Consider the following 26,961-nt stretch of genomic DNA (forward strand, 5'->3'; position numbering starts at 1 on the left):
GGCGTTCAGCTTGTGCCTTTGGCCTTTACGCACTGAAATTCCTTCTGATTCCTTGAATGGTTTAATAATATTATGCACTGTAGAGAAATATGCAAATCCCTTCCAATCTTTCTTTGAGGTTCATTGTTTTTAAACATTTCAATCATTTTCTCACACATTTGTTGACAAACTGGAGATCGTCTGATCATCTTTGCTCATCAAAGACTCAGCCTTTCCTGGATGCTGCTTTTGTACCAAACCATGATTACAATCACATGTTGACATCATCTGTTTAAAATTGCATAATTATTTAGTTTTTTCACCTCATTACTAGCCCTAAATTGCCCCCATCCCAACTTTTTTTGGAATGTGTTGCAGGCCTGAAATGCAGGAATGGAGGTATATTAACAAATGAAATGAAGTTGAGCAGACAAAACATGAAATATCTCAGGTTCATCCTGTCTGCAATCAAATAAAAGTCAAAGTAAATGTAAGGAACACTGCTTTTTTATTTTATTTGCATTTTCCATACTGTCCCAACTTTTTCTGATTTGGGGTTGTACATAAGTTCCCACAAATAGGTTGCACTTGCATGTTTCTATGATTTTAGCCAGTTCATCCCAAACCGGCCTGATGGAGTTTAACTTTGCTTTTTAATGTACGTAGTACTACACTATACGCACTGACACCCTGGCTTTCTTCACAATTTCTCTTTAGACAATACCTAATAAAGGTTGTAGGTTGTCGCTTCTCTTCTTTTGTTTTTTGCTTCTCTTCCTCTGCTAATAGAACAGCAATATACTCATGAAGTGCAATATTGTTAAATTGCTATCTATAGGCCAAAGAAACACTTTCTTTTTGAAACATCTGTAGAAATTAGCTGCAGCATTTTTTTTTTTACATCAATTACATGAAACAAATGATGTTATGTGCTTTTTGTGAAAGATCCAAACTACAGGGTACAGCATGCCTTGGAGAATGGAGTGGTACTTTTCATTTGTCGGGGTGTAGTTGATTCAGTACAAGTGCCCAACTCCATTTTAGGCTTTTTTTTCTGGCAAAGATTCAACTTGTATTCAATGATTCACTCAAATAATCATGTTAATTATATAACTTGTAAAAACCCAATTTATGGAAAAGGTGTGACTTAAAAAATGTAGTAAAAACAAGAATATGAAAACTTGAATATGAACTTTTGTTTAAATTAAAAGTACAAAGGTTTCAGATGGTCTTTACTGACCAACTAAATTGTATTTTGTAAATATAAACAAATTTTGAAGTTGCCAACACACAAACAAGTTGGGACAGAGGCATGTTTACTGTGTGTTACATCAGCTTCTCTATTAATTTAACATTTTATAATTTGTTACTAAATACTAATTGTAGTTTTATAAGTGAAATTTTTACCTATTCTTTCTAGGTAAAAGATAGCTGCTCAACAGTTTGTGGATACCATTGTCTGATTCTCTTCCTCATGGTGTGTCATACATTTTCAACAGAAGACATATCTAGACTACAGCAAATGCACTTGTATCTACAAAGCCAATTTGTTGTAGTACAAGCAGATGAGATACCTTCACACATATACAAGTAACCCATTCTTGGCTCTGGGATTTGGGGCACTGGCCTGCCAGTATTTCACCATTTACTGTTCATAATGTTGTGAAAACATTCAGTAAATCTGGGGAGATCTCAGTGTGCACAGCTAGAAACCACTGTTGAATGTGCGTGGCCTTCGAGCTCGCAGAGAAATGGGAAAACTTCATGATAACCACTGTTACTTAACACAGTCTTCTGCTACATCAAAAATGCAATCTGAAACTCTGTTACAAAAAGAGAAAGCCATACATCACTTCTATGCAGAAACGTCTGGGTATAAGCTCATCTCAAGTGGTCTAAAATACAGTAAAATCATGTGCTGTAAATCCACAGTTGAAAAGTGAACAATGTACCAAAGATGAAAAGGATCATCCAGAGTGTTATCAGTAAAAGGTGCAAAAGGTGCATTGTTTAAAATCTAATTTAGCACAATCATTATATAGGGTGAACACAATAGCTCTCTTCTGTTCCATTACAGAATGATAAAATGAGTTTAATGATGATAAACTAATATGTACATGTGATCCCTCTTATTTCTTTCATTTGTTGTGTAGTCTCATTCTAAATATTGTCACACTCGTTTGTGAGTCCACTTTATTATGTGAGTACCCCAGTAAATAATAAACGTCCTGCCCATGGTGCATTTCTGCCCTGCCCATGGTGCATTTCTGCCCTGCTGAGACTGAACCCACTGTGGTCCTAACAATATTGCAGCAGTTAACAACAAGGTTAAAGCAGTAATGGATAAATGAATGAATTAAAAAAATATGATAATAAATGAATTAACGATGCTTAAGCGACTTTTAAATATCTTAATCACGGGGTCATTGATTTTATTCGTATGTTTTTACTTGAACATTTAAGTCAACATATTTTTATGGACAAAATTGTTGAAGTTTCGCTTTTATTTTGAAAACTGGCCTTGTAAATACTGCTGTTGGTCCTCTCAGTTCTGTCTTCATTCAGTACAGCGAGATGCTGTAGGAGTTTGGTGTCTGAGTACTCACATGTTCATATATTTATTATTTGGATATAACGACTGATCATTTCTTCTGAAGGTTCTTCGCTTTTGAAGAAGGTAATTTAATAATCGTGTCACCTACATATCTCCTTCTGCTTAAGGTTGATCTGACGCGCTCTAAAATAGTCCTGTTATTGCTGTGGTAAAATTGTAAATACTGTAAATAGGAAAGCTATATATATGGCTGCGTCACTGTGAAATTAAATACATATATTTATATATAATTAATTAATAATTATATGTTCTGTTAATTCTTGTTTAAAATTGTGCCGAGGTTTTCGCCACATTTAGCTTAGCTGGCTAGTACATTGCATTATTGTCGAAATTAGACTTTTTAAGGTATAAATTATTAGTATAGTGTTGTGCTTTTTAAAAAGAAAATTGCTCTAGTTTGGTGATTTATAAATGATAAGGATTTGCTACAAATTTATATATTAGTTGTAGCTGGCTACCTCGTTAGCCGGCTACCTCTTAGCATTCGTTTAGTTAGCCTTGGTTATGACAAGTGAATGTTTCTGTTAGGTGAACTGTTCATCAACAGTTGCTCATTTTAAGACCACTTATAATGCAACAATTCAGTCTAAATCAGAAAAATAATTAAATACATAAATTAATTCATGAATTGACTGGTAAGTCATAGGGAGTTGGCCCTAAAGGTAAGGTGGTTTTGTTTCGGAATAAGTTCCCTAATATTTACAGGTCGATGTATAACAGTACATTAAAGCCCAGTGCTTTTTTTTTGTGACTTGTTATTCCTGTTCTGTTTTGAGATTATTCTGCGTCAGGCTGGTTAGAAATGATTGGAATGTAGCCTAGAATTATACTTTCGAATTGCAATGTTTAATAACTGAAAATAGCAGTTTTTGAGATCTCAGGCTCAATCAATGTTATATTTTACAATGAGTGTGAAGCATTTAAATAAGTATTAGTACAGTACCAACTTAATTATATAAAAGAAAAACTCAATTAAGGTAAAATTATCTTACTTGCAATAGAGATAAAACTAAAAATGTTTGTACATTATATGATTTCTACATGAGTGATTATCTGTATTGTTGTCATTTAAAATTGTAACATATTTTTCCCAGTTATCTTTTTAGGTTAACACACAATACTGTTTGCAATTTTGTCTTTGCCAATTTCCAGCAGACTTAGCTGCTAAGTTCACTGCCTTTCTTCAAGTCCAGCACTTTCTATTCAAAGCTACCGATGTGTAAACCGACACAACAGGTCAAAGCAGTTTTGTGTTAAAGGAGCAGTTTGCACAACTGATTTTTGATTCATTAAACTTATCATCTATTCATAAAACCTACCCTTCATTATTTTAATAAACAAAGTGTGCATAAACCTACAGTAGTTGGATTAAAAGGTTGCACACAATCACACTTGTTTTAAATGGCCTGATTACAAAGATTTTGTTTTTGCACTGCTAAACTTAAAAAAGAAAATCATTTTCAGATTGGATGCTGCATCTGCAGTGCACCTTTAAAACATTTCCTACATGAAAATCAGATGTGTTGGAGTGCAATCCATCTCTTCTCAACAGATTTCTTTTTGATTCATCAGTCCAGAGAACATTATTCTAAAAAGCTTGAAAGCTGTTTTTGTTTGTTTGTTTGTTTGTTTTTGACAAATTTGAGATTAGCCTTTATATTTATTTTGGCTAGCAATGGTTTTGCCATGCAACTTTTTTTTAAATAAATTTTTGATGGTCAGTCTTTTTATAATGGTGAAAATGCTGACCTTTTCTAAATTGAGTGAGGCCTTGGAACAGTGGTGCATCCTGATAAGTTAACCATGCCAACAGCCATTATCCCCTAAGCATGAAAACCTAAATGCTTAAGTCCCAGAGCCTTAGAAATAGCTTTGTAACCCTTTATACACTTTTTCTATTTAGAATGTAATTTTATTGCAGCAGTAATGTGCTGCTTTTAGCCTCCTTTGCATTGCTAGAAAGATTTACTTATGTGATGTTTAGATTCAACAGGGCTGGCAGTTATAAAGCCTGGGTTTGTTGAGTTTAATTAAACCTGGTTATTAGTTACATGTGTTTGATTGGTTGATTGAGTATTTAAGGGGCAATTTCTTTATCCATGAAGAGTCAGTTGATTAAATTAAATGATTATTTAAGAACTGCTTGTGCACAATGCAGCTGTATTAATAATTTAACTAACTGAATATGTTTCATCTGTAATCTAGCACTGAAGTGAAGTGCATTTACTGTGCTCCATCCTTCCTTTTAGGTGAAGTGTTTTAGCAGAGTGCATTATGGATTTATCCAAACTCTTTGTGTTATGCCCCCTTCATTTTCACATTATTCTCTGTCATATTGCCAGCACCTGCTGCTGCTGCTGCAAAAAGCACTATAATTACAGAAGGGAGACTGTGTTGTCCGTCTGGTGTGCATTGTTATACACTGTATTGCCAAAAGTATTCACTCACCCATCCAAATCATTGAATTCAGGTGTTCCAATCACTTCCATGGCCACAGGTGTATAAAACCAAGCACCTAGGCATGCAGACTGCTTCTACAAACATTTGTGAAAGAATGGGTCGCTCTCAGGAGCTCAGTGAATTCCAGCGTGGTACCGTGATAGGATACCACCTGTGTAACAAGTCCAGTCATGAAATTTCCTCACTACTAAATATTCCACAGTCAACTGTCAGTGGTATTATAACAAAGTGGAAGCGATTGGGAACAACAGCAACTCAGCCTTGAAGTGGTATGCCACATAAAAAAAAGAGTGGGGCCAGCGGATGCTAAGGCATATAGTTCGCAGAGGTCGCCAACTTTCTGCAGAGTCAATCGCTATAGACCTCCAGACTTCATGTGGCTTTCAGATGGCCTTCAGATCATGTGGCCTTCAAGAACAGTGCGTAGAGAGCTTCATGGAATGGGTTTCCATGGCCTCACATCACCAAGTGCAATGCAAAGCGTTGGATGCAGTGGGTTAAGCACGCCGCCACTGGACTCTAGAGCAGTGGAGACGTGTTCTCTGGAGTGACGAATCACAACTTCTCCATCTGGCAATCTGATGGACGAGTCTGGGTTTGGCGGTTGCCAGGAGAACGCTACTTGTCTGACTGCATTGTGCCAAGTGTAAAGTTTGGTGGAGGGGGGATTATGTTGTGGTGGTATGGTGTTGTTTTTCAGGAGTTGGGCTCGGCCGCTTAGTTCCAGGGAAAGGAACTCTTAATGCTTCAGCATACCAAGAGATTTTGGACAATTTCGTGATCCCAACTTTGTGAGAACAGTTTGAGGATGGCCCCTTCCTGTTCCAACATGACTGTGCACCAGTGCACAAAGCAAGGTCCATAAAGACATTGATAAGTGAGTTTGGTGTGGAAGAACTTGACTGGCCTGCACAGAGTCCTGACCTCAACCCGGTAGAACACCTTCGGGATGAATTAGAACGGAGACTGTGAGCCAGGCCTTCTCGTCCAACATCAGTGTCTGACCTCACAAATGCACTTCTGGAAGAATGGTCAAAATTTCCCATAAACACACTCCTAATCCTTGTGGAAAGCCTTCCCAGAAGAGTTGAAGCTGTTATAGCTGCAAAGGGTGGGCCGACATCATATTAAACCTTATGGATTAAGAATGGGATGTCACTCAAATTCATATGCGTGTAAAGGCGGACGAGCGAATACTTTTGGCAATATAGTGTATTTACACCACACATAACTTACATAAATTCAAGCCTTAAGACTTTCTGCCATCTTGAGTCCTACATTTTTTAAGAGAAGTAAGGACTTATAGAATAAGGACTTATTTCAGTGCAGCTTGTTCCTAAAGGTCTTTTTAATGGAACACACAATTTCCCTCAGATAATCTACAAACCCCATTTCCAGAAAAAAATGGGACATTTTATAAAATTCAAGAAAAAGGAGAATCTCTAATTTGTTCATTCACTTTTATTTATCTTAATTTTACTGACGAAGGTAGAAAAAGTTTTCACAGATTACCTTCATTGTACTTTGTAAATATAAACACATTTTTAACTTAGTTTAAAAAGTGAAAGGTTTTTGCAGTGTTTTGAAATGTTCTACAATGGCACATGAATTTGTAATAGATCAGAGAATCGTTATTGAGTCTTTGGTGGATGCTTTTTGTATACCTACTCAGTGTAAGTAATGATGGATCGTGGTTTACTGCCTTGTGCCAAACTTCATTACAGAAGTGTCTATTAGGTCAAAAAGAACATTCCTCCATGCAAACTTACAAATAATTTAGGTCTTTCAACTTTTGCTGTACAAAACATTGTAAAAACACTTAGGACATCTGGAGAGATCTCAGTCTGTGAAGGGCAAGGCCTAAAGATTAAGTGCAAGGCTAAAAACCACTGTTGAATGAGCCTGACTTATATATTAATAAGGTGACCAAACTTTTTTGGAGTGTGTTCCAGGCATTTCATTCTAATTTTGTTCAGATGTACAAAATAAAACCATCATTGAAGTGACTAATTCTGATACATAGTTTGTTTTAATGTTTTATAAACCTTTACAGCAGCTTTTACTATGAACATATATAAAACATGCACAAAAAATGTTTGAAAAATGTAAATATCATTTGTTGCAGATGAGCGAAGCAGCATTTCCATCTCCCACAGCTGAAATGGCTGAAATAAACCGCATCCACTATGAACTACAGTACACAGAGGGCATCAGCCAGCGGATGCGAGTGCCTGAGATGCTAAAAGTTGCACCGTACACTGGAGAGGAGATGGATGCCAACACAGCCTCGGAGGCACTGCACCCAGCCATGATGCACGTCCCTGACAGGATTGTAGTGGCAGGTTAGAGCAGAGCATTTATTATTTCTATTAGCTGTGAGCAGCACAAAAATTACTGGAAAATTTCTTTCCAGCAACAGAGACAAACTAAAAGCATATGTGAAATGCACTTACACCATACAGGTTTTTATACAGATCAGTAAAAGAAAGTGAAGGTATTCAGCCCTGATTTGTTTGATCTGATTTGTGGTTTTTAGTTTATTTGTGGTTTTGTAAAGTGCAGTCGTTTTTGCTCTTTTTCCTACAACCTTTAAGAAATACCTAAAACCTTTTTTTAAAGCAATTGTGTGAGCTTACACTTCAAAGTTTTAAACACTTTAGGCTGTGTCATCTTGATTTATGTTGATCTGAATATTTCTTGGGCGGCACAGTGGCTCGGTGGGTAGCACTGTCGCCTCACAGCAAGAAGGTCCTGGGTTCAATCCCCAGGCGGGGCGGTCCGGGTCCTTTCTGTGCGGAGTTTGCATGTACTCCCCATATCTGCGTGGGTTTCCTTCGGGAGCTCTGGTGTCCAAAAACATGCTGTCAGGTTAATTGGAGACACTGCATTGCCCTATAAGTGAATGGGTGTGTGTATGTGCCCTGCGATGGAAAAGTAAAGTTACTTTCTTAAAAGTAAAGTTAAGAAAGTAACAGTGGATGAATATCCCTAAATCTTTGTTGTCTCTTGATGAGAACAATAACTGGTGTTCCAATAGAATACATATCATTATCTATTACTGTGATTGATTTGATTCTATAAGTGTAAACAAATAACTAGCAAAAGAATATCAGGTGTTGATACAAATATGCTTGCAAAAGTATATGGACACCTGATCATGGGCTTGTTGAACATCCAAATTCAAAACCAAGTGCATCAATATAAAGTCCCACATTTTTTGCGGTTATAAAAGCCTTTAGACTTGAATTTGTACCCATTTAGTCAAAAGAACATTTTTAAGACCAGACATGTTTTATGTTGGATGCAAAGGCCTAGCTCTAGCTATACTGTATGACCAAATGTATATGGGCACCCCTCCTATTTAAGTTTAGGTGTTTTAGTCACACCCATTGCTAACAATGTGTACATTTATAAGCATATGACTATCATTGAACTTACAGTTTTTAATATTTTATATAATTTTTCCAGATTAACAAAACCTTTGAGCTGAAATTAGCTCCACATGACCACATTATCAGATGACTAATACACAAAGCTTTGTTTAGATAAAGACATAACAGTGCAGATATGTAATTGCTGCACATATATAGAATTGAATAGAGCAAGCAACTTCAATCAGCAAAACTAGGGTCAAAAGAAGGCAACATAGTAAGTCTTAAAGTAACAGTCTCTAAACAAATTCTCAGGAAGGTAAACATGGGAAAACACTTGGCATGGACTGAGACATAAAGTCATTGCATAGTAGATGACTAGAAATAAAGTCCTATTTACTATTTAATCCAAGTTTGAGGTTCATGGTAGTAAACAAATCAGTGATGCTTGGTGGTAAAAAAAAAAGTCAGGGTGTGATTTGCCTATTCTGGAATTGGCCACCTGTACAGAATTAGCTACATCGTGAAAAGAAGACACATTGCTTCATTCTTAAGAGACATGCCCTACTCTCTGGATTTGGCTCTTTGTGGAGAATGATTCATACTGTCGTAGCATAATGACCAAGAACACACCTCAAGGCCTTGCAACAACTATACATACAACAATAAGAAGGATAAAGGAGTGCTGACATTTAAGGACTTTCCAGCATGGTTGCAATGCTGCTGTAGAACTGCTGTCTGGTCAAGGCATGTGTACTGGTGGTGGTTGATTTGTGTAGTGCACAGCGGGTCTCTGTGTATGTGATACGGCTTTCTGTGAGACTTGCCACCGTCAGCCACAAAGATGCATTCAGCGATTGCACACATGTTGGAGGGGGTGCGGGATAGGGTTAGCTTCTCTCAGCCAGTGCAGATGGAACAAGTGGCAAGAGAATTACAATAGGGGAACTGGCTATGATTACATTAGGAGGAAATCGGAAAAAAAAAAATTTTTTAAAGTGGGTGTTTCAGCATTTATTTACATTTCTGTACTAATTATATTATTTGGAATAAAAACATTGTATTGTATTTGAAAGAAGCATTTTGACTAAGGCATTAAAACTTTTGTCTTCCACTGTTTTGTTACACACACACACACACACATCCGGTTAGGTTTTAGAATAACCCAATTCTCCAGAATTTATTGAAAATTACACAAATTAATGTTTTTACATGTTATTATCTCCTTTTTATCTTCACAATTGTCACAATTATCTTCACAACTTTCTTCACAATCTTACAGTTAACAATAATGCGTCCTTTCAGTTTTAGTACCCTTTATTCTCTGGTTGTTACTACGAAGTCGCTAAGGGTCAATGTTTTAAAAAAAGTAACAATGTTACATGACAGAAAAAAATGTGCAAAATGGGTGTTTACAACCAGAGGCACCTAACGGCATTACCTGTGTTAGAGCTGTGTTATTTGCATTGTTAACCTTGGAAGCCATTTTTCCCAGTCTATTCTAAGTTTATTTACTGTACTTGTAGCTAACTGAGAACACATCCGTGATATGCAGTTATTTCAGAATAAGCCTGTTAAGCTCCCTTGTAGTAACATAAGTCTACTACAATGTATTTGCAAAGTGCAGTACATGTATTTGTCTATTACTGGAGTGAAAGTCATAGTCAGTGATCTTTTACTACCAGGATAAGTTCCGCATGATCATAATGACTATTGTTTGGGGGTTTTTTTTCTTTGTCCTAATGCCCTAACCCACCATATTGAAATCTTGAGCTGGTGAGCTGTGCTTGCTGCTGTAATTTGTGCCTCTGCTGGCTGGTTGAGGTGTGATGCTGCTCTCTGTCAGACCCCATATCTAGCAGATGAAAAGAAGTGGTTAGCCACTGCTCATGTGTCAGAGTGGCTGCTTTATAGTCATGACTAAATTGAAAGTAAATACAGAAAATAGGATAAAAGAAAAACTGACCAGCTTTTAAATTTGTCTTTCAACAAAAAGCACACATAAACTAATTTCGTATTTCTTCTCTCACTTTTCCATAGGAGACCATGAAGATGCCCACTTCTCCAGACCTAGAGATCTGGACCTCATCCAGTCCACGCCAGTTGAGGCTCTTTCTTTAAAAACCCCTCCCCGGGTTCTTACCCTAAGTGAACGTCCACTTGACTTTCTGGAAATGGAACAACTTGGTGAAGAGGTAACACAGACATTTCTGATTTTGGTGAACTGAAAGTAAAAACATAGGGGTGGTTAATAACAGATTTCCTTACTATTTTGGTATCAGGTTTAACCCTCTTTTAAATATTTGACTTTGGGGGTGCTCAGGTGGTGCGGCAGTTAAATATGCTAGCCCATCAGTGCTGACATTTTGAACTCATTAATTCGAAACTCAACTGGGCACCTACATATAATTAGCTTGTGTGAGGGAGGTAGGGCCTGAGGGTTTACTCATAACTGCTGCAGTTACGACCTCTGCTGGCTAGTCAATGACACCTGCACGCAGACTGGAGAAAATGTGTGACTCTCCGTGTGCCACTTGGGTCTCCACATGAACAAACCCTTTCTGGATTTCCTTATACTGCTCCATCAACATTCTTAAAGGAAACTTTGCATTTGTGGTGCTCTTTGCTGTCATAAAGCCATACTGCTGCTAATCCTTACCCAGCTTCCACTACTCTTCCTCAGATCTGCATGTAGTGGCTGATTAACTTTATGCCTCTGTGGAATCTGCATCTCTGCACATCACCCTTATTCTTAAAAATAAGAACGGTTATGCTTTTTTTTTAACTCCCCAGACACTTTTACATTCCAGTATTATGTTAAACAATCTAGTTAAACACTTCACTGCATTTCTTCCTAAACATGCTAACTGCCTTTCCACACATGTTCATTCATTCTTTTTATACCTGCCCTCACTTGTGCTAATCTGAGCTATTCCCTGGCTCATTATCTCTTCCTCTCTTTCTCTTTTTCTTTGTTAATTAGCTCCCATCACTCTCCTTATTTGTTAGCACATTCCCATATGCATCTTTTATCATTCTAACCTCATGTAGAGTATGTCCTTCCCAGCTCTATTCTTCTATCTGGCCAATCAGTACAAGTCCTTTTTACCTTTCTTGGTGTCTAACTTCTTATACAGCTTGCCACATGTCTTTTCCATAAATGCAGGAATGATATTAAGAAATGAAATGAAGTTGAGTAGACACAGCATGAAATAATTTGGTTCATACTGTCTGCAATGAAATGAAAGTCAAAGTAAATGTGAGAAACTCTTTTGTAATGTAAGAAATACTTTTTTGATTTGGGATTGTACCTTCCTAGTTAATTCCTTCACTACTTTTTCAGTCATTATCCAGTTGTCTAGCCCCCCGTCACCACCACTTTAGCACCTGTCTCACCTCTTCTTTAAATTTTACACCACAGTTTTCTTTCTTTACTCTCCACCATCGGATCCTTGGTGTCGCCGTCACCATCTTCCTCATTTTTACCTTCAAATACATCCTACAGACCACCATCCAATGATGTCTTACTACACTCTCCCCTGCCACCACCTTACAGTCTCCAGTATCTTTCAGGTTGCGTCTCCTGCATAGGATATAGTCCACCTGTGTGCACCTTCCCCCGCTCTTATGTCACCCTGTGTTTCTCTTTCTTACCTGTATGTATGTCTACTACAGCCATTTCCATCATTTTTGCAAAATCTACCACCATCTGCTTTTTCTTATTCTTTTCCTTAACATCGTATCTTCCCAACACCTCTTAAATACCTCTATTCCTTTCACTAGCATGCCTATTAAAGTCAGTTCCAATCACAGCTTTCTCTGTTTTTTGGGCACCCTGCCAACCACTTCATCCTACTACCAAATCTTTTCTCCTCTATCTCACAACATGCACCCAAAAGCTACCAGAACAGAATAAAACCAAGAATAGACTTGGTTTGCTATGCTTACATTTGAATAAATGTTATTAATTTAACTGTATGTAACTTATCTTCTTCTGTGACTAAATACAGCACATATTATTGTTATACACTGATCAGCCATAACATTAAAACCACCTCATTGTTTCTCCACTCACTGTCCATTTTATCAGCTCCACTTACCATATAGAAGCACTTTGAAGTTCTACAATTGTTGACTGTAGTCCATCTATTTCTCTACATACGTTTTTAAACCTGCTTTCACCTTGTTCTTCAATGGTCAGGGCCCCCACAGGACCACCACAGGGCAGGTATTATTTAGATGGTGGATGATTCCCAGCACTGCAGTGACAATGACATGGTGGTGGTCTGTTAGTGTGTGTTGTGCTGGTATGAGTGGATCAGACACAGCAGTGCTGATGGAGTTTTTAAATACCGTGTCCACTCACTGGCCACTCTATTAGACACTCCTTCCTAGTTGGTCCACCTTGTAGATGTAAAGTCAGAGACGATCGCTCGTCTATTGCTGCTGTTTGAGTTGGTCATCTTCTAGACCTTCATCAGAGGTTACAGGGCGCTGCCCACAGGGCGCTGTTGGCTGGATATTTTTGGTTGGTGGACTATTCTCAGTCCAGTAGTGACAGTGAGGTGTTTAAAAACTCCATCAGCACTGCTGTGTCTTATCCACTCATACCATCACAACACACACTAACACACTACCACCATGTCAGTGTCACTGCAGTGCTGAGAATGATCCACCACCTAAATAATACCTACTCTGTAGTGGGTATTAAAGAACACCATGAAAGGGGGCTAACAAAGCATGCAGACAAACAGATGGGCTACAGTCAGTAATTGTAGAACTACAAAGTGCTTCTATATGGTAAGTAGAGCTGATAAAATGGACAGTGAGTGTAGAAAAAAGGAGGTGGTTTTAATGTTATGGCTGACCAGTATATCTTCCTTTAGATTTTTTCCACATCAGTTAGCTGTTTATTTAACAAAACAGTGGTCACAGAAAATGGAAACATTTTAGGAATTACTGAAATTTAAGACAAAAATATGTGTATGTAAATGTTTGAGTGTATCTGTGAAAGTTCACTGTATGGGCTTTGTCATAAATTGAATACGAGTTTCTAAGTATTATGTGGGTGTGGTCACTGCAGATGCAGCAGTCCAGCAGAAATGGCTTTGTTGGCAAGAAACCAATCTTTTCTGGATCAGTGTCCAACATTTTAAACATCAACCATCCACAGTGGCGAACTGGGTTTTTATCTGGGCATTTTTGCAACTGCTGGACCGTGGCACCTTACAGTTATGAACTGTGTACACAGGTCATTCAGTTGAATCAGAGATCTAAAGCACAGTAGCAGAAATACATCTGAATGTCTGATTTAAAAGATTAAAATGTAGTAATAACATAATAAACAAATACTTTATCATTCAATTACATTCTTTTCTAACTTCCTCCTTCCTTTATTACTCACTTGCGAACAGGTACGACCTCAGAACAGGTCACGTAGAGAGCGGTCTGTCAGTGAAAACATGACTGTACGTCACAATGGCCAGGTCTCCAGAAATGACTCCTCGTAAGTACTGCTTGCACACACATTCAGTTGTCATTTTGCCTTTTATTTTATTGTATATTATTATGTAAAAAAAAAAAATTACATTATTACTCTACTGAGGGCAGCATGGTGTTGCAGCAAGTAGTGTAGGTGGTGTCAGATCAGTATGATGAGCCAGTATAAATATATGAAGAATGAATGTCACAGTTTGGCAAAGAACGAAAATGAAGTAGAACTCTTTTGCAGTAATTTGCTTTCAAGAGCACCATAGCCCCATTGCCAAAATACTAAATCTGGAGGGAATATAGATATGACAATGTCCCCAAACATGAAAAATGAAGCTGTTATTACTGACAATGGTTCTACAATAATCGAATGTAATTTGTGGTGTCTGAGCACTTTTTTTCTTATTAATTTAGTTTTAAAAACATATTTATTTATGCTTATAAATATACTTACTTGTTTACATTTATTAGTACAAAGTTAAAAGCCATATGTATGTAAATTGAAAGTAAATATACACTATTGAGCCAAAAGATTAGGAGCCACCAAAAATATACATGTTATTTTGTAACAGCTGTGCATGTCATGGTCAGGGACATATTCATTGTTGTGCTGATAGCTCATAGTTCAATGCAGCAGATATGGGCACCTTAGTGACCTGAGTGACTTGAATAAAGGTCAAATTGTTATAACCAGATAATTAAGTTAAGGTATTTCAGAAACAGCTTTCAGTAGATTTCACAATCTACTGATATGTTGTTCGACAACAAGATTCATTAATGCCAGTTGACTTGAAGGTTATTGCATCTGATACAAGGCAACAGTAGTGCTACTGTGGCTTAAATTGCAGATAATTGTAATACTGGTGATAAGGTAAAGGTGAAGATAGTGCTGAAAACCCATCTGTGTATAGGGCTGCTGTGCAATGTCGAATGCATTTACAATGGAGACATTTGAACTGGATATCAGAGCAGTGGAAGAAGGTAGACTGGTCCATACTGTTTTCACCATGATCATGTGGGCATGTTTACATTGTTTAACTGTGGCAGAGATGCACAGTACAGACACCAGGATGTAACGTACTACACTGTAAGCCCAGATAAGTTCAATCTACTTAAAAAATTTGAGGAAACCGGTTGCCTTAAAAAAGTTAAGTAATGTATAATGAAAACATTAAGTTATTACACCTAAAAGGCAAGTTGATTAAACTTTCTTTTTTTTTGTTATACCAACTGCTTTTCACAATAATTCTACTTATTATCTTGAGCTCAATGGAAAAAAAATATTGATTTCTTCTTAGTTTTCACGTTAATTACATTTTAAATATCAATTACAAATGTTTATAGAAAAAAAGACACAATTATAAAATTATTTTTCTTTATTTCACTTCAGAAGTATTTACTTAAAATACAACATGTCAAGAAAACATGTTAAAAACTGTACAAACTGTATCTAAAGTTCTGATGAAACACAAACAGTAACCATGAACTTGTACTCAGTTTCACACAGCTGATTTCTTAACATTTGGCTGCAACTCTCTAAAACAAAACAAAGAAACAAGAAACAGAAGTATTAATATCAACATTAATACCATTCATTTAGGATTAAAATAAAGCAGGCCAGCACACTCTTTGCTTCGTATGAAGGCTAGCATACTAGCATGTAGCCTAAATACGGCAAATAAAGTAGCGCTGTTTGATTATTTAGTGTCAACATTAAGATTATTTAAACAAAATTGTTAAGTAAAGTACAACACTTACCAAAATTAGACTGGAGTTGGGTTAACGGAAGATGAAAAAGCCCAGTCAGACTGGTGTACATGCTACTCAAAAATAGCATAATGAGGAAGAAAATGTTTGTCCACTTAGTTTAACAAAGGTTCCACTTCACAAAAGACATTTGAGAAAGACAAGTTTACTTTTGCAAAAAGCCTTAAATGAAAAGTAAAAAGTAATTTGCAACAGGTTACAAAAGTTAAAACAAATGGCTACCCGAACACAAGAAAATCATTATTGCCTGATTCACCAACAGCAAGCTGAAAAAAGGCGGACTTACACTTAAAGTCCGGGCTTACAGTGTAGAATGATCTACCTTGCAATGTACAGATGATAAATAACTTGCTGGTAATGGGAGTACTAGATGCTACAGGACTCCTAAAGATGTCTTGTGTAGTCTGTGCCTAAGCGAGTAGCAATGTTTTTGCTGTGTGTATATATGCATTGGAATTTTGGTTGCACTTAACATTATAGATCGGTAATAAGTGGGTAATACTATGGTACTATTGGGGTAACAAGTCGAATTTATCCATAAATGAAATGCCAATGTTCTAGTTCTTACTCAATAATAATAATTCAGTAATTGAAGTTGTAACAAGTCCATAATAAAACTTTAAAATGACAGTTTCAAGTTTCCCAAAGATTATATGCATATGTTTAAGTTGTTTATGAATAATAAATAGGTGACTTGCATATTTGGAACAGTACCATTGACAAAGAGGTGTAAATTGGGATTTGAAAGAGACACATGCAGTCACACCATGGCTTTTATACAGCTTTTGGATACATTCACCTGTTCACCTGCCACGCCTATTTTATTCTTCTTCTTTTTTTTTGTCCCATTCACTTCCATTAATTTTTTGAAAGGCACATTGATATACTGCACTTCTGCTTAACCAATAGCACCCTAGCAACCACCTAGCAACATTTTATTAACCCCAGTACACAGTGGCAACAACCTAACTACACCTTGGCAACCACAAAACTCCACCCCAAAACCATGTACGTGCTTACACACACAATCACCTGCCTGAGCAAAAGTATTCACACCCCCACAAAATAAGTGCTTGCACATACAGTAAGTAACCAAAAGGGTGAGTGCTTTTTCATGAGGGTGAAATGCTTGTTTAATAACTTAACTACAAGAAATTTGTTTTATTGTGTTTTTAACTTCTGGCTGTGTAATGTGTTTTGTTTAGGGATTTGATATCATTCAGTGTGACAAATATGTACTAGCAAACAATTGGTCAGGGGGGAGTTAATTTTTTACACTATATTAAAAATGCTTAATGCAAAACTGCTAATTAAGAAAACTTTTGTGGGAGAACTTTTTATTGTGGGCAAAACTAAGGTTAAGGCAAGCCAGGTCCATATTTTGGTACATAACCAAAACATGCCCTGAACATGCAACATACCCTGAAAATCGATGGGTCCATGTTGTATACACCAGATGCCAGGGTATGATATCCCATACTGTGAAATGTGGCAAATTCCCCTAACAGTCAAATATTTACTAACAAAATATATGATATATCACCAAGATAGGCACCAACTTTGTATAGCACCAACTATAAAGGATATATTTTTTCCTCAAACATTACTTAAATCCCTGTCAATAACTGGATTCAAAGCATGCATCTGATACCCCCCCCCCCCACACACACTCATTACTATCCATTCAAAAGAAAAGGTGAGCGCTACCATGAGTCTTGTGTCATGCCAACAGTAAAACATCCTGAGACCATTCATGTGTTGGGTTGCTCCTCACCAAAGGGAGTGGGAACACTGCCATGAATAAAGAATGGTATCAAAACATCCTCCAAGAGCAACTTTTCCCAACGATCCAGGAGCAATTTGGGTTTTTTTCCAGCATGATGGAGCATCATGTCACAAGGCAAAAGTGATAACTAAGTGACTTAAAAATGTGGGTCCTTGGCCAGTAAACTACCCAGATCTCAATCTCATTGAGAACCTGTGGCCAATCCTCAATAGCAGGTGGACAAACAAAAACACAGAAATTGTGATAAACTCCAAGCACTGATTAGGCAAGAGCGGGTTGCCATCAGTCAGGATTTGGCCCAGAAGCTGATATCCAGCATACCAATGTGAATTGCAGAAGTCTTAAAAAAGAAGGGTCAACACTGTGAATATTGAGTCTGTGCAAAAACTTGCGTATAATTGTACTTCAGTATATCATAAAAACATCTGACAAAAAGATCTAAAAACATCTTAAAACACTGAACTTTGTAAAAACCAAAATTTGTGTCAGTCTAAGCTTTTGGCCACGACTGTAATTAATAATCTTTATGTTAATAATGTGTTGCTGGTGAAATGTCATATGATACTTTATATTAATCTTGCATTTTCAAAAAAAAATTTTAATACTTATTTAATTACTATGTTTAAATAGTAATCCTGTGAAGCTGATATTTTATAGTTAGCTTATTATACTATTACAATTATATTCTTCTAAATCCAGTTTCCTTTGTCTTCATCTCCTCCTGATCCCCTCTTCTTTCCTTTCTTGATTATATTGTCTATACATCCTATCTTCCCCCCTCCTCCAATATTTTTTCCTCTTTCTCTTTGTATTTGTGTATGGTTAGTGCTTTGCCTCCCTCTCCCTCTGCTTTGCGCACTCTGCCACTTCGCTGTCCTCTTGATGAGGGTCAGGGTGTTTCTGGAGTACATGGTGTTCTCTCCTTCCTCCAGTCCAGCACCCGTCGGGCTTATCAACAGCTTTTGGAGGTCCTGGATGAGAACCAGCGCAGGTGATTCCTTCTAACCCCTTCTGTGCCTGTGACTATTTACCTTTTTTTACTTTGTTTTTGTGACCCTTTCCAGTGAATGTGCAACCAGTGTTAAACAAAGTCTTTACAATTCAACATGCATACAACCCTTGTGAAAAAGTATTGTCTTTATGTTTATACAATTAACCACATTAGTAAAATATATTGGTAAGCTAATTCTAGAAATTCCCAGAAATCTAGGAATTCACAGAACCACAGTAAGAGTAATCATCTTCACATGGTCAAAACTTGGAACAGTGGAACATGTACTCAGGAATACTTAGCCTGCTAAAAATACAAGGCTCAGTGAAAACTCTCTCAGAGTTACAGAAGATTCCAGAAAAACATTCAGAGGACGGCATACATCTTTAGCTTTAGCTAAGGTCAGTGTTTTAGACTTCACAATACAGAAAAAGACCAGTCAAAAATAGTAATAATAAGAAGGTAGCATGGGGGGAAATCACTGCTAATTAAGAGATTTGCAAAAAAAAAAAAAAAAAATGCATATGGATCACCTTCCAAACATTTTGAATGATCTATGGACATAATAATTGAAATTGCAGCAAAATAAGAACATAATGCAATTTTCTGACAGAACAATTTTATTGAGGTCATCTGTCCATGAGTGTTAACTGGTGTAATTTGTTTATCCAGCAGAACAATAATCCAGAATGCATGCCCACATCTAAAAGTCCTGGTCTGAACTAGATGCTGTGACTTTAACCAAGCAGTTGATGCCTAAAAACCAACTGGTTTAATTTGAAGAGAACAAAACCTAAAATGAAATTATAGTGTTTAGTTGCCATTTTCTCTGCTAAAGAATGTGCATTTTCTTATTAAGAGGGGAGCTACTTTTTACAAGGATATGTTTCTTTAATAATTCTGTCCCTTAAATAAATGAAATTGTTGTTTTGTACTTATGTTGCCTTGTAAAAAAACACCACTGGAATAGGAGACTAGTTTGACATAACATTTGTATCATAGCATCTGGTTTGAGTTGTGTTGAGCAGCTGCACTTTCAGAATAAAATACAGGAATTTTTTAGGCTTTATGAAAATAAATGAAATATGGCAACATAATTTTTGGTGTAAAAAAGTAAAGCGTAATGGTTTATTGTCATAAACTACATATGAGTTACACTGCAAAAACTCATTATCAAGATCAGTCAGTGGAATAGGGATAAGAGTGTTATGCTTGATCCACAGGTTTTCCTAAACAAAACTGAGGTATTGAGTTTGCATGTGTGTGTACTAACCATGTTATCACTTGGTGAATAGTGCTGTTAAAATATACAGTAGTTGTTAAAACATTTATTTTCTGATGTATATTTCTCTGTTTTTTCATATTTGCTTTTTTCACTACAGTAATACACCTCTGTTAATAACTAGTCATATTTTTTATTGTTATAATACTAAACAAGTACATCATTAAAGGACATTACTAAACTTTTTTTAAGACTGATCACATTGAATATATTGTCTCCATACATACCCTCACTAACATGCTAGTTTTAAATATGTGAGATTCTGACTTCTGTTTTGTAATAGATACGATTTTAAGAATTTAGCATTTCCATGGTCAGGTGATTTTTTTTTTTTATGTTCAAGATGCATTTCTAAAATGTATGTATTAATCTTTGAATAGAGTTCTTTGAATAGAGTTTAATTGATCAGGCTCCAAAGTGTATAAAACTGTATTTCACTGAGTGCTAAACATGTAGCAATATTACTTAAAGCAGATCAAAACACACATGTTCCATTTTATTAAAATGTACTTACTTTGTGTGTGTGCATGTGTTTTTGTGTGTGTATAAAAAGTATAATAAGGTTTAACTGTTCATTTATTCATTTTTTTCTTTTGTGTGTTTTATGTGTATTATCCACTTTTGTTTTCCTTGTGTTGTCTGTTAGTAGGTGCTTTTGTTTTCCCTCTTAATAATTCTTATTAATTTACAAGGAAAGGGGGGTAGTGGCAGATGTATTGATGTTTCTGATATACTGAAATACTCAGTTTTCTGGCCAATCCTGGTTAAGGTGATTTGAAATTTAAAATTATGATTGATTAAATATCAAGAGACAATTTTGTTATTATAGGTGTAAATTATGGTCTCTTAGAAGTAAACATGGTGAGAATTTGTCAATTTACAAATTCTCACCATGTTTACAATTACTATTCTTGAACTCAAACTGCTAAAACATCTCTGGTCTGGTTTAATAACAAGAGAACTTGCAGGGTATCATGTTTGGACCATGTTGGAGCATTTAATGTAACATTTTTTTCTAATTGTAAACTTCCTTATCGTTCTTGTCTTTTCTTTTTGTTCCTCTGTGCTCATCAGTAAGCCTTCTTTGAGAGGTGGTTCCACCTCCTCTAACCTCCAGCATGAGAACAGGTAACTCTGCTCCTCTCATGCCTCTTTCTTACTCTCTTTCCCTCATACAACTTTTGACTTTGCTCTCTTTATGCTCTATGTGCCTGATTTCCCTTTAGATTTCTTTCATCTGACAAAATTACAAAAATGACTTTTAATTTCACTAATTAACTTTATTTTATTTTGTAAATAGAAGCAGTTTTTACATTTGATGCCAGCAACACACTCAAGCTGGAACAGGGTCTAAATAAGAGTAAAAAGTTTATTGAATATTTAAGTTACACTGTTCCACAATTCCATGATTAGCAGTAACAACCCTGTTGAAATGTATGCTGCATCATAAAGAGTAAACAGTTAAAATGTAATTAAAAGAAGAGGTGATGGAAGGTCTTGTCCAAACTTTTTATTCTTGTCATTACTAGATCAGTCATTCAGGTGAATATCAGAATTGAGAAAATGTCATTTGAGTGACTTTGATTCATGAGTCAGAATCTGCTTGTTAAACAAAAACAAACACGTACACAAACAAAACAAACATACACTGATTGTTTGCTGTCCTACCATCTTGAATATATATTTTTTATTTTTATTGTAAACTACTAACCTCATTGTAATTACAGCTGTAGAGGCCTCCATATCAGTATTGCCACTGTATATATGGCAGTATATACTCACTGGCCAGTTTATTATGAATTTCATACCACTGGCTAGCTCTAAAAGGTTATCAAAAATACATAAAGCAAAGAAATATGCTGTCACTCCACCACTGCTCACAAATTCTAACGACGTTGGATTACTGATATAATACTTTACATTCATGGCCTGCTGATACTCAACATTTGAATATTATGTGTATTTAACAGCTCTTTACTGTTAACCACAAAACGTTTTATTAGGTTATTGTGTGAAACAATAACATCCCTAATTTCATACATACTGTAGTTAATAAAGTCCATTTCACTGGTAATGTAACAGTCTACAAATAATTTCACAAAAATATGTATTGTAATATTATGTATTTTCCTGACAGATATGCTCTATCCACACTGGACACGACTGTAGAAGGTGGAGATGACCTGGCAGTGGCAGATGCTACGACTTTAAGGAGACAGGTGATGTACAAATGATCAAAATACTGCTAAATGGTTTTAATTATTCATGATTTAATAACAAAAAAACAAGCAGCTACATTACTAATGATGGAGTGGGTAGTGGTGGCTCTGTGGGTAGCACTGTCACTTTACATCAAGAAGGTCCAGAGTTCGTTTTCCAAGTTGAGCTGTCGGGGTCCTTTCTGTGTGAAGTTTGCATGTTCTCCCTGTGTCTGCATCTTCTCCAGGAAAGACATGTAAGTGAATTGGAAATACAAAGTTGCCCGTGACTGTGGTTGACATTGAAATTGAACTGATAATTCATGTAGAACCTGTCATGAATGTAACCAAAGTGTAAAAAAATGACATTAAAATCGTAATAAAACTAATGATGGAGTAGTTTTACACATAATGTTACACAATATGCTGTGGTGCTCATCATCCTGTTATAATTGGAACACAAGGTGATTAAGTGGAAAAGCTAAAACAATAATATTTATTTGTAAGATGAAGAAATATTACATGATCTGTATTTAAAAGCTGGAATTTTGCTCTGTGGTAACTGATTTTACCCAAACACTACCTATACTTAAATATGTCCAAACTGGTATCTAAAGAGGTGACATGTTCAAAATAGCAGATTGATACAGTGACTATATTTAGCCCCCTAAATTATTTTACATGTCTTGATCTCAAATTGCACATATTAAATCTAGAAAAAGTAAGTTTTACTTCTGTTTTCAGTTACTTAGTCCATCATTTTATTTAGCTCAGTGTCTTCTGTACTTATAGTCCTGTCAAAGTATAGTCAAATGAGCTCATTGAATTCATAATTAACTTTAAATAGAGAGAGAGAGAGAGAGAGAGAGAGAGTCATACTGTCTAGGTTAGACAGCCTGTCCAAAATTGTCAAACTAGAAACACTTTTGAAGTGCAGACGTGGTGGCTGTGACTGAATGTGAAGTTTATGGATTAACCGAATCCAAGGTATGAAGAGGCTGCAAGGAAGAAGCCTTTACTGAAAAAAGAAGCAGTTAATTTTAAAGAATTTGCAGACTTTTCTTTGAAGGCAAGGTATCAGTTGTGTGGTCTGTTGTGCAGGGATAATCCACAATACACCTTTCCACTGTGCAGCAGTGTGTTCTAAGTGAAATAAGTGTTGACTTTATGGATACCACTGTGAAGAGTACAGTCTTTTTTATTTGTGGATGCAGTGAAGTGTTTATTGATTACTGTTTCCTACAAGCATGCCCCAGCCCATGTGGTGAAATTTATCACAGAGCCATGCCAGGTTTTAATGTAGTACCGTCTTAAGTATTAAATGGTGGTGAGAATTTCATCCCTGTACCCAACAGCAATCAGGGTATCGCTGGCTATCACATGAAGGTTTGTGCGACCCCTCAAGGGTATGTCAACCCAGACCATCACTGACCCATGGCCAAACTGGTCATGCTGGTTGAAATTGCAGGCAACATACACTATTTTGCCAAAAGTATTCGCTCGTCTGCCTTCACACACATATGAACTTGAGTGACATCCCATTCTTAATCCATAGAGTTTAATATGATGTCGGCCCACCCTTTGCAGCTATAACAGCTTCAACTCTTCTGGGAAGGCTTTCCACAAGGTTTAGGAGTGTGTTTATGGGAATTTTTGACCATTCTTCCAGAAGCGCATTTGTGAGGTCACACACTGATGTTGGACGAAAAGGCCTGGCAGAATGCGATTACGACCTCTGCCGGCTGATTAGAGGCACCTGCACAGAGATGAGGAAGAGTGCCCTCAGGGTGTCTCTCTCCGCATGCAATGCTAGGCGGTGCCACACTCATCAATGTGTGGGTGGCAAAAATGCATCCCGCTGTTGCCCATGTTTCGGAGGGGATATGGGTTAGCTTCGATCTCCTCGGTCAGGGCAAAGTTCGGCATAGACAGAGAGAAAGCACGACGCAAATTGAACAATTGGATGCGCTAAAAGGGGCTGAGCCCAACTCCTGAAAAACAACCCCACACCATAATCCCCCCTCCACAAAACTTTACACTTGGCACAATGCAGTCAGACAAGTACCGTTCTCCTGGCAACCGCCAAACCTAGACTCGTCCATCAGATTGCCAGACAGAGAAGCATGATTTATCACTCCAGCGAACATGTCTCCACTGCTCTAGAGTCCAGTGGTGGCATGCTTTACACCACTGCATCCAACGCTTTGCATTGCGCTTGGTGAGGTAAGGCTTGGATGCAGCTGCTCGGCCATGAAAACCCATTTCATGAAGCTCTCTACACACTGTTCTTGAGCTAATCTGAAGGCCACATGAAGTCTGTAGCCTCTGCAGAAAGTTGGCGACCTCTGCGCACTATGTACCTCAGCATCCGCTGACCCCGCTCTCTCATTTTACATGGCTACCACTTGGTGGTTGAGTTGCTGTCGTTCCCAATCGCTTCCACTTTGTTATAATACCACTGACAGTCGACTGTGGAATATTTAGTAGCGAGGAAATTTTATGACTGGACTTGTTGCACAGGTGGCATCCTATCACGGTACCACGCTGGAATTCGCTGAGCTCCTGAGAGCGACCCATTCTTTCACAAATGTTTGTAGAAGCAGTCTGCATGACTAGGTGCTTGGTTCTATACACGTGTGGCCATGTAAGTGATTGGAACACCTGAATTCAATTGTTTGGATGGGTGAGTGAATACTTTTGGCAATATAGTGTAACATTTACCATGGTGTATCCAGACTCTTTCACATGCTCAGTGTGAACCTGCCTTCATCTGTGAGGAGAACAGATTGCCAATTCTGGTGTTTTCTGGCAAATGTCAATCAAGCTGCTAGGTGCTGTTCAGAACTATTTTAGTTTAAAGTGTGGATTTACAAATAACTGCTTTCTGTTTTTAACTGTATTTTGCATACTGTCCCTACTTTATTTATTTCTTTTTCATGCATTCCATTAATCACATGTATTAAATAGATTTGCTTATATTTAATTGACATTTATTTGATTATTTTGGTTTATACAGATTATCAAGCTGAACCGGCGGCTGCAGCTTTTAGAGGAAGAGAATAAAGACCGCAGCAAACGTGAGATGATTATGTACTCCATCACTGTGGCATTCTGGCTTATCAACAGCTGGGTGTGGCTTCGTCGCTAAATCATCCTAGTCGCCGTACTCCAGCTTCACTTTAACCTTCCTGCTAAAAGTGTCAAACATCAGATGTACCAGATGTACTCTTACTGCACTTGTGTCTGAAAGCTCACAAGCCTCATTGCCTGCACAAGAAGGTCATAAGCCAAAAGACACCTTTCCTCTTTCCATTACATGTGTGATTTTATTTTTATGTATTTGTGTTTCTTCTCATGCTCATGCTACTCTCTTAAACATGAGAGTTAGGTAAGCTAGCAACCTTACAGTACTTTTTATTCATTTTATTCAGTATACAGACATTTTCAACATCATAAAGCTGATTTTGAGTCGAATTTTGCATTTTGTATTCTCACAAGCACCATTATATCATAAAGGCAACTTCATTTAGTTCAGCTGTCTGATATTAGATGTGGTACATATGGACTCAAGAACATGGAATGCACTGATTATTTATTTCACAGGGTTCTGAAGTTTAAATAATAGTATTTACCAAATATTGTAATCATAGCAAACAATAGTCATTTAATATGTATGACAGAACATATTGCTGTCAGTAAAATGACTTGAGAGCTCTGTGTTTGTTCTTTAAAAGTATTTATCAAAGGTAATGTGTCTCAAAGTTTCTGTAATGTCCTCATGTGCTGTTTTTCATGTAATGTGATTGTCTTGTTTGGAAATGAAAGGCCAGTTAGGGAATGGGAAACATACAGCTATGTACAGTCCTATAAAGTATTCTATCTCTTTAATTGTCTAAGTCATAAGCACTATATGGTACTGTACAGAGCTTCTGTTTAAATAAATTAAAACAGTACCTCAATATTTACTGTCTTTTTTTATTTTTACAGTTGGTCATAAGGTCACATACACTTAGGTTGAAGTCAATAAAACTATTTATCCGCTCCACAGATTCTATGCCAACAAACTACTGTATATCTATTTTGCACATGAAACAAGCATTTTTTCAAACAGATTGTTTCGATTATAATTCCCTATATAAGAATTCCAGTGGCTCAGAATATTACATACACCAAGTAGATTGTGCCTTTAAATAGCTTGAAATTTTAAAAGACTCTGACAGGCTACAGTGGCTCTGAGTGGCACTGTTAGCTCACAGCAAAAATGTTCTGGGTTCGATTTCCAGGTGAAGCGGTCTGGATGTCTATGTGGAGTTTGCAATTTCTCCCTGTGTCTGCATCTCGCTCCGGTTTCCTCCCACAGTCCAAAGACATGTAAGTTAAATGAATTGGATATACAGAAATGCCTATGGCAGTGTTTGACATTAAACTTCTTTTAAAACATAGCTTCAAAGCCTACTTTCCTCTTTGCATCTATTTGACATGAAAATAATAGTCAACATCCATTTAAAGCCATCATCCAGCTAAAGGAGATAAATGTACTTTGGTGAGGAAAAATACAAATGAATCCATGAACAACAGCAAACGGAAGATGCTGGAGAAATACAACGATATCAAAATATGTAAAAAAAACAAAAAACAAAAAAAAACACAGCCAGGAACTTAAAACTTGGGCTTTAACTTACGAATGGACATTGCATACTTCCAAAGCTGTGCAAAAAAAAGACAACAACAAAAATAATTAATGCACAACAGTCTCTAAAGGTTTGATTAAATATGCTGGAGGAAAATGGCCAGCTTTTTCAAGCTGGCAGAAGAGTTATAGTTACGTATTGAACTGATACGGGACGTGCTTTGTTCCGTATTTTTATCAATGGGAGAGAAATGCTGCAGATTAGACTGAGACAGGCCGATATGTATGAAACAGAAGGAAACTGCTGCTACCGTGGGAATTAGAAAGCGTTTGGTTATTATTTTAAGTAGCATTCACTTTTAGTCTTAGTAACGCCATGCGTGCGCGGGCATA

At 36.9% G+C, this 26,961-nt stretch overlaps 1 protein-coding gene across 3 annotated transcripts; it reads left to right on the top strand.

The window, feature by feature from the left end:
- The first annotated feature begins 2,556 nt into the window (after window positions 1-2,556).
- On the top strand, window positions 2,557-25,899 carry mffa (mitochondrial fission factor a). 3 transcript variants are annotated; one of them, XM_063016614.1, is made up of 8 exons: window positions 2,557-2,656; window positions 7,179-7,395; window positions 10,465-10,619; window positions 13,839-13,930; window positions 18,294-18,458; window positions 20,815-20,868; window positions 21,878-21,959; window positions 24,955-25,899. In XM_063016614.1, exons 2-8 carry the CDS (start codon window positions 7,179-7,181, stop codon window positions 25,084-25,086), a joined length of 897 nt encoding a protein of 298 aa, XP_062872684.1. In that variant the 5' UTR covers window positions 2,557-2,656; the 3' UTR covers window positions 25,087-25,899. The 3 variants fall into 3 exon arrangements, with proteins under 3 accessions (XP_062872684.1, XP_062872686.1, XP_062872685.1); XM_063016615.1 differs by lacking the exon at window positions 2,557-2,656 and adding an exon at window positions 3,133-3,255; XM_063016616.1 differs by lacking the exons at window positions 18,294-18,458; window positions 20,815-20,868.
- Window positions 25,900-26,961: the final 1,062 nt, after the last annotated feature.

This window comes from Trichomycterus rosablanca, chromosome 20 (genome assembly GCF_030014385.1).
Source record: "Trichomycterus rosablanca isolate fTriRos1 chromosome 20, fTriRos1.hap1, whole genome shotgun sequence".
Classification (NCBI taxonomy): domain Eukaryota; kingdom Metazoa; phylum Chordata; class Actinopteri; order Siluriformes; family Trichomycteridae; genus Trichomycterus; species Trichomycterus rosablanca.

Coding starts and splice junctions, on each gene's coding strand:
- mffa (XM_063016614.1), top strand. CDS start 7,179: ATGAGCGAAGCAGCATTTCCATCTCCCACAGCTGAAATGGCTGAAATA. Junction 7,396..10,464: donor TGACAGGATTGTAGTGGCAG/GTTAGAGCAGAG, acceptor ACTTTTCCATAG/GAGACCATGAAGATGCCCAC. Junction 18,459..20,814: donor CTGGATGAGAACCAGCGCAG/GTGATTCCTTCT, acceptor TGTGCTCATCAG/TAAGCCTTCTTTGAGAGGTG.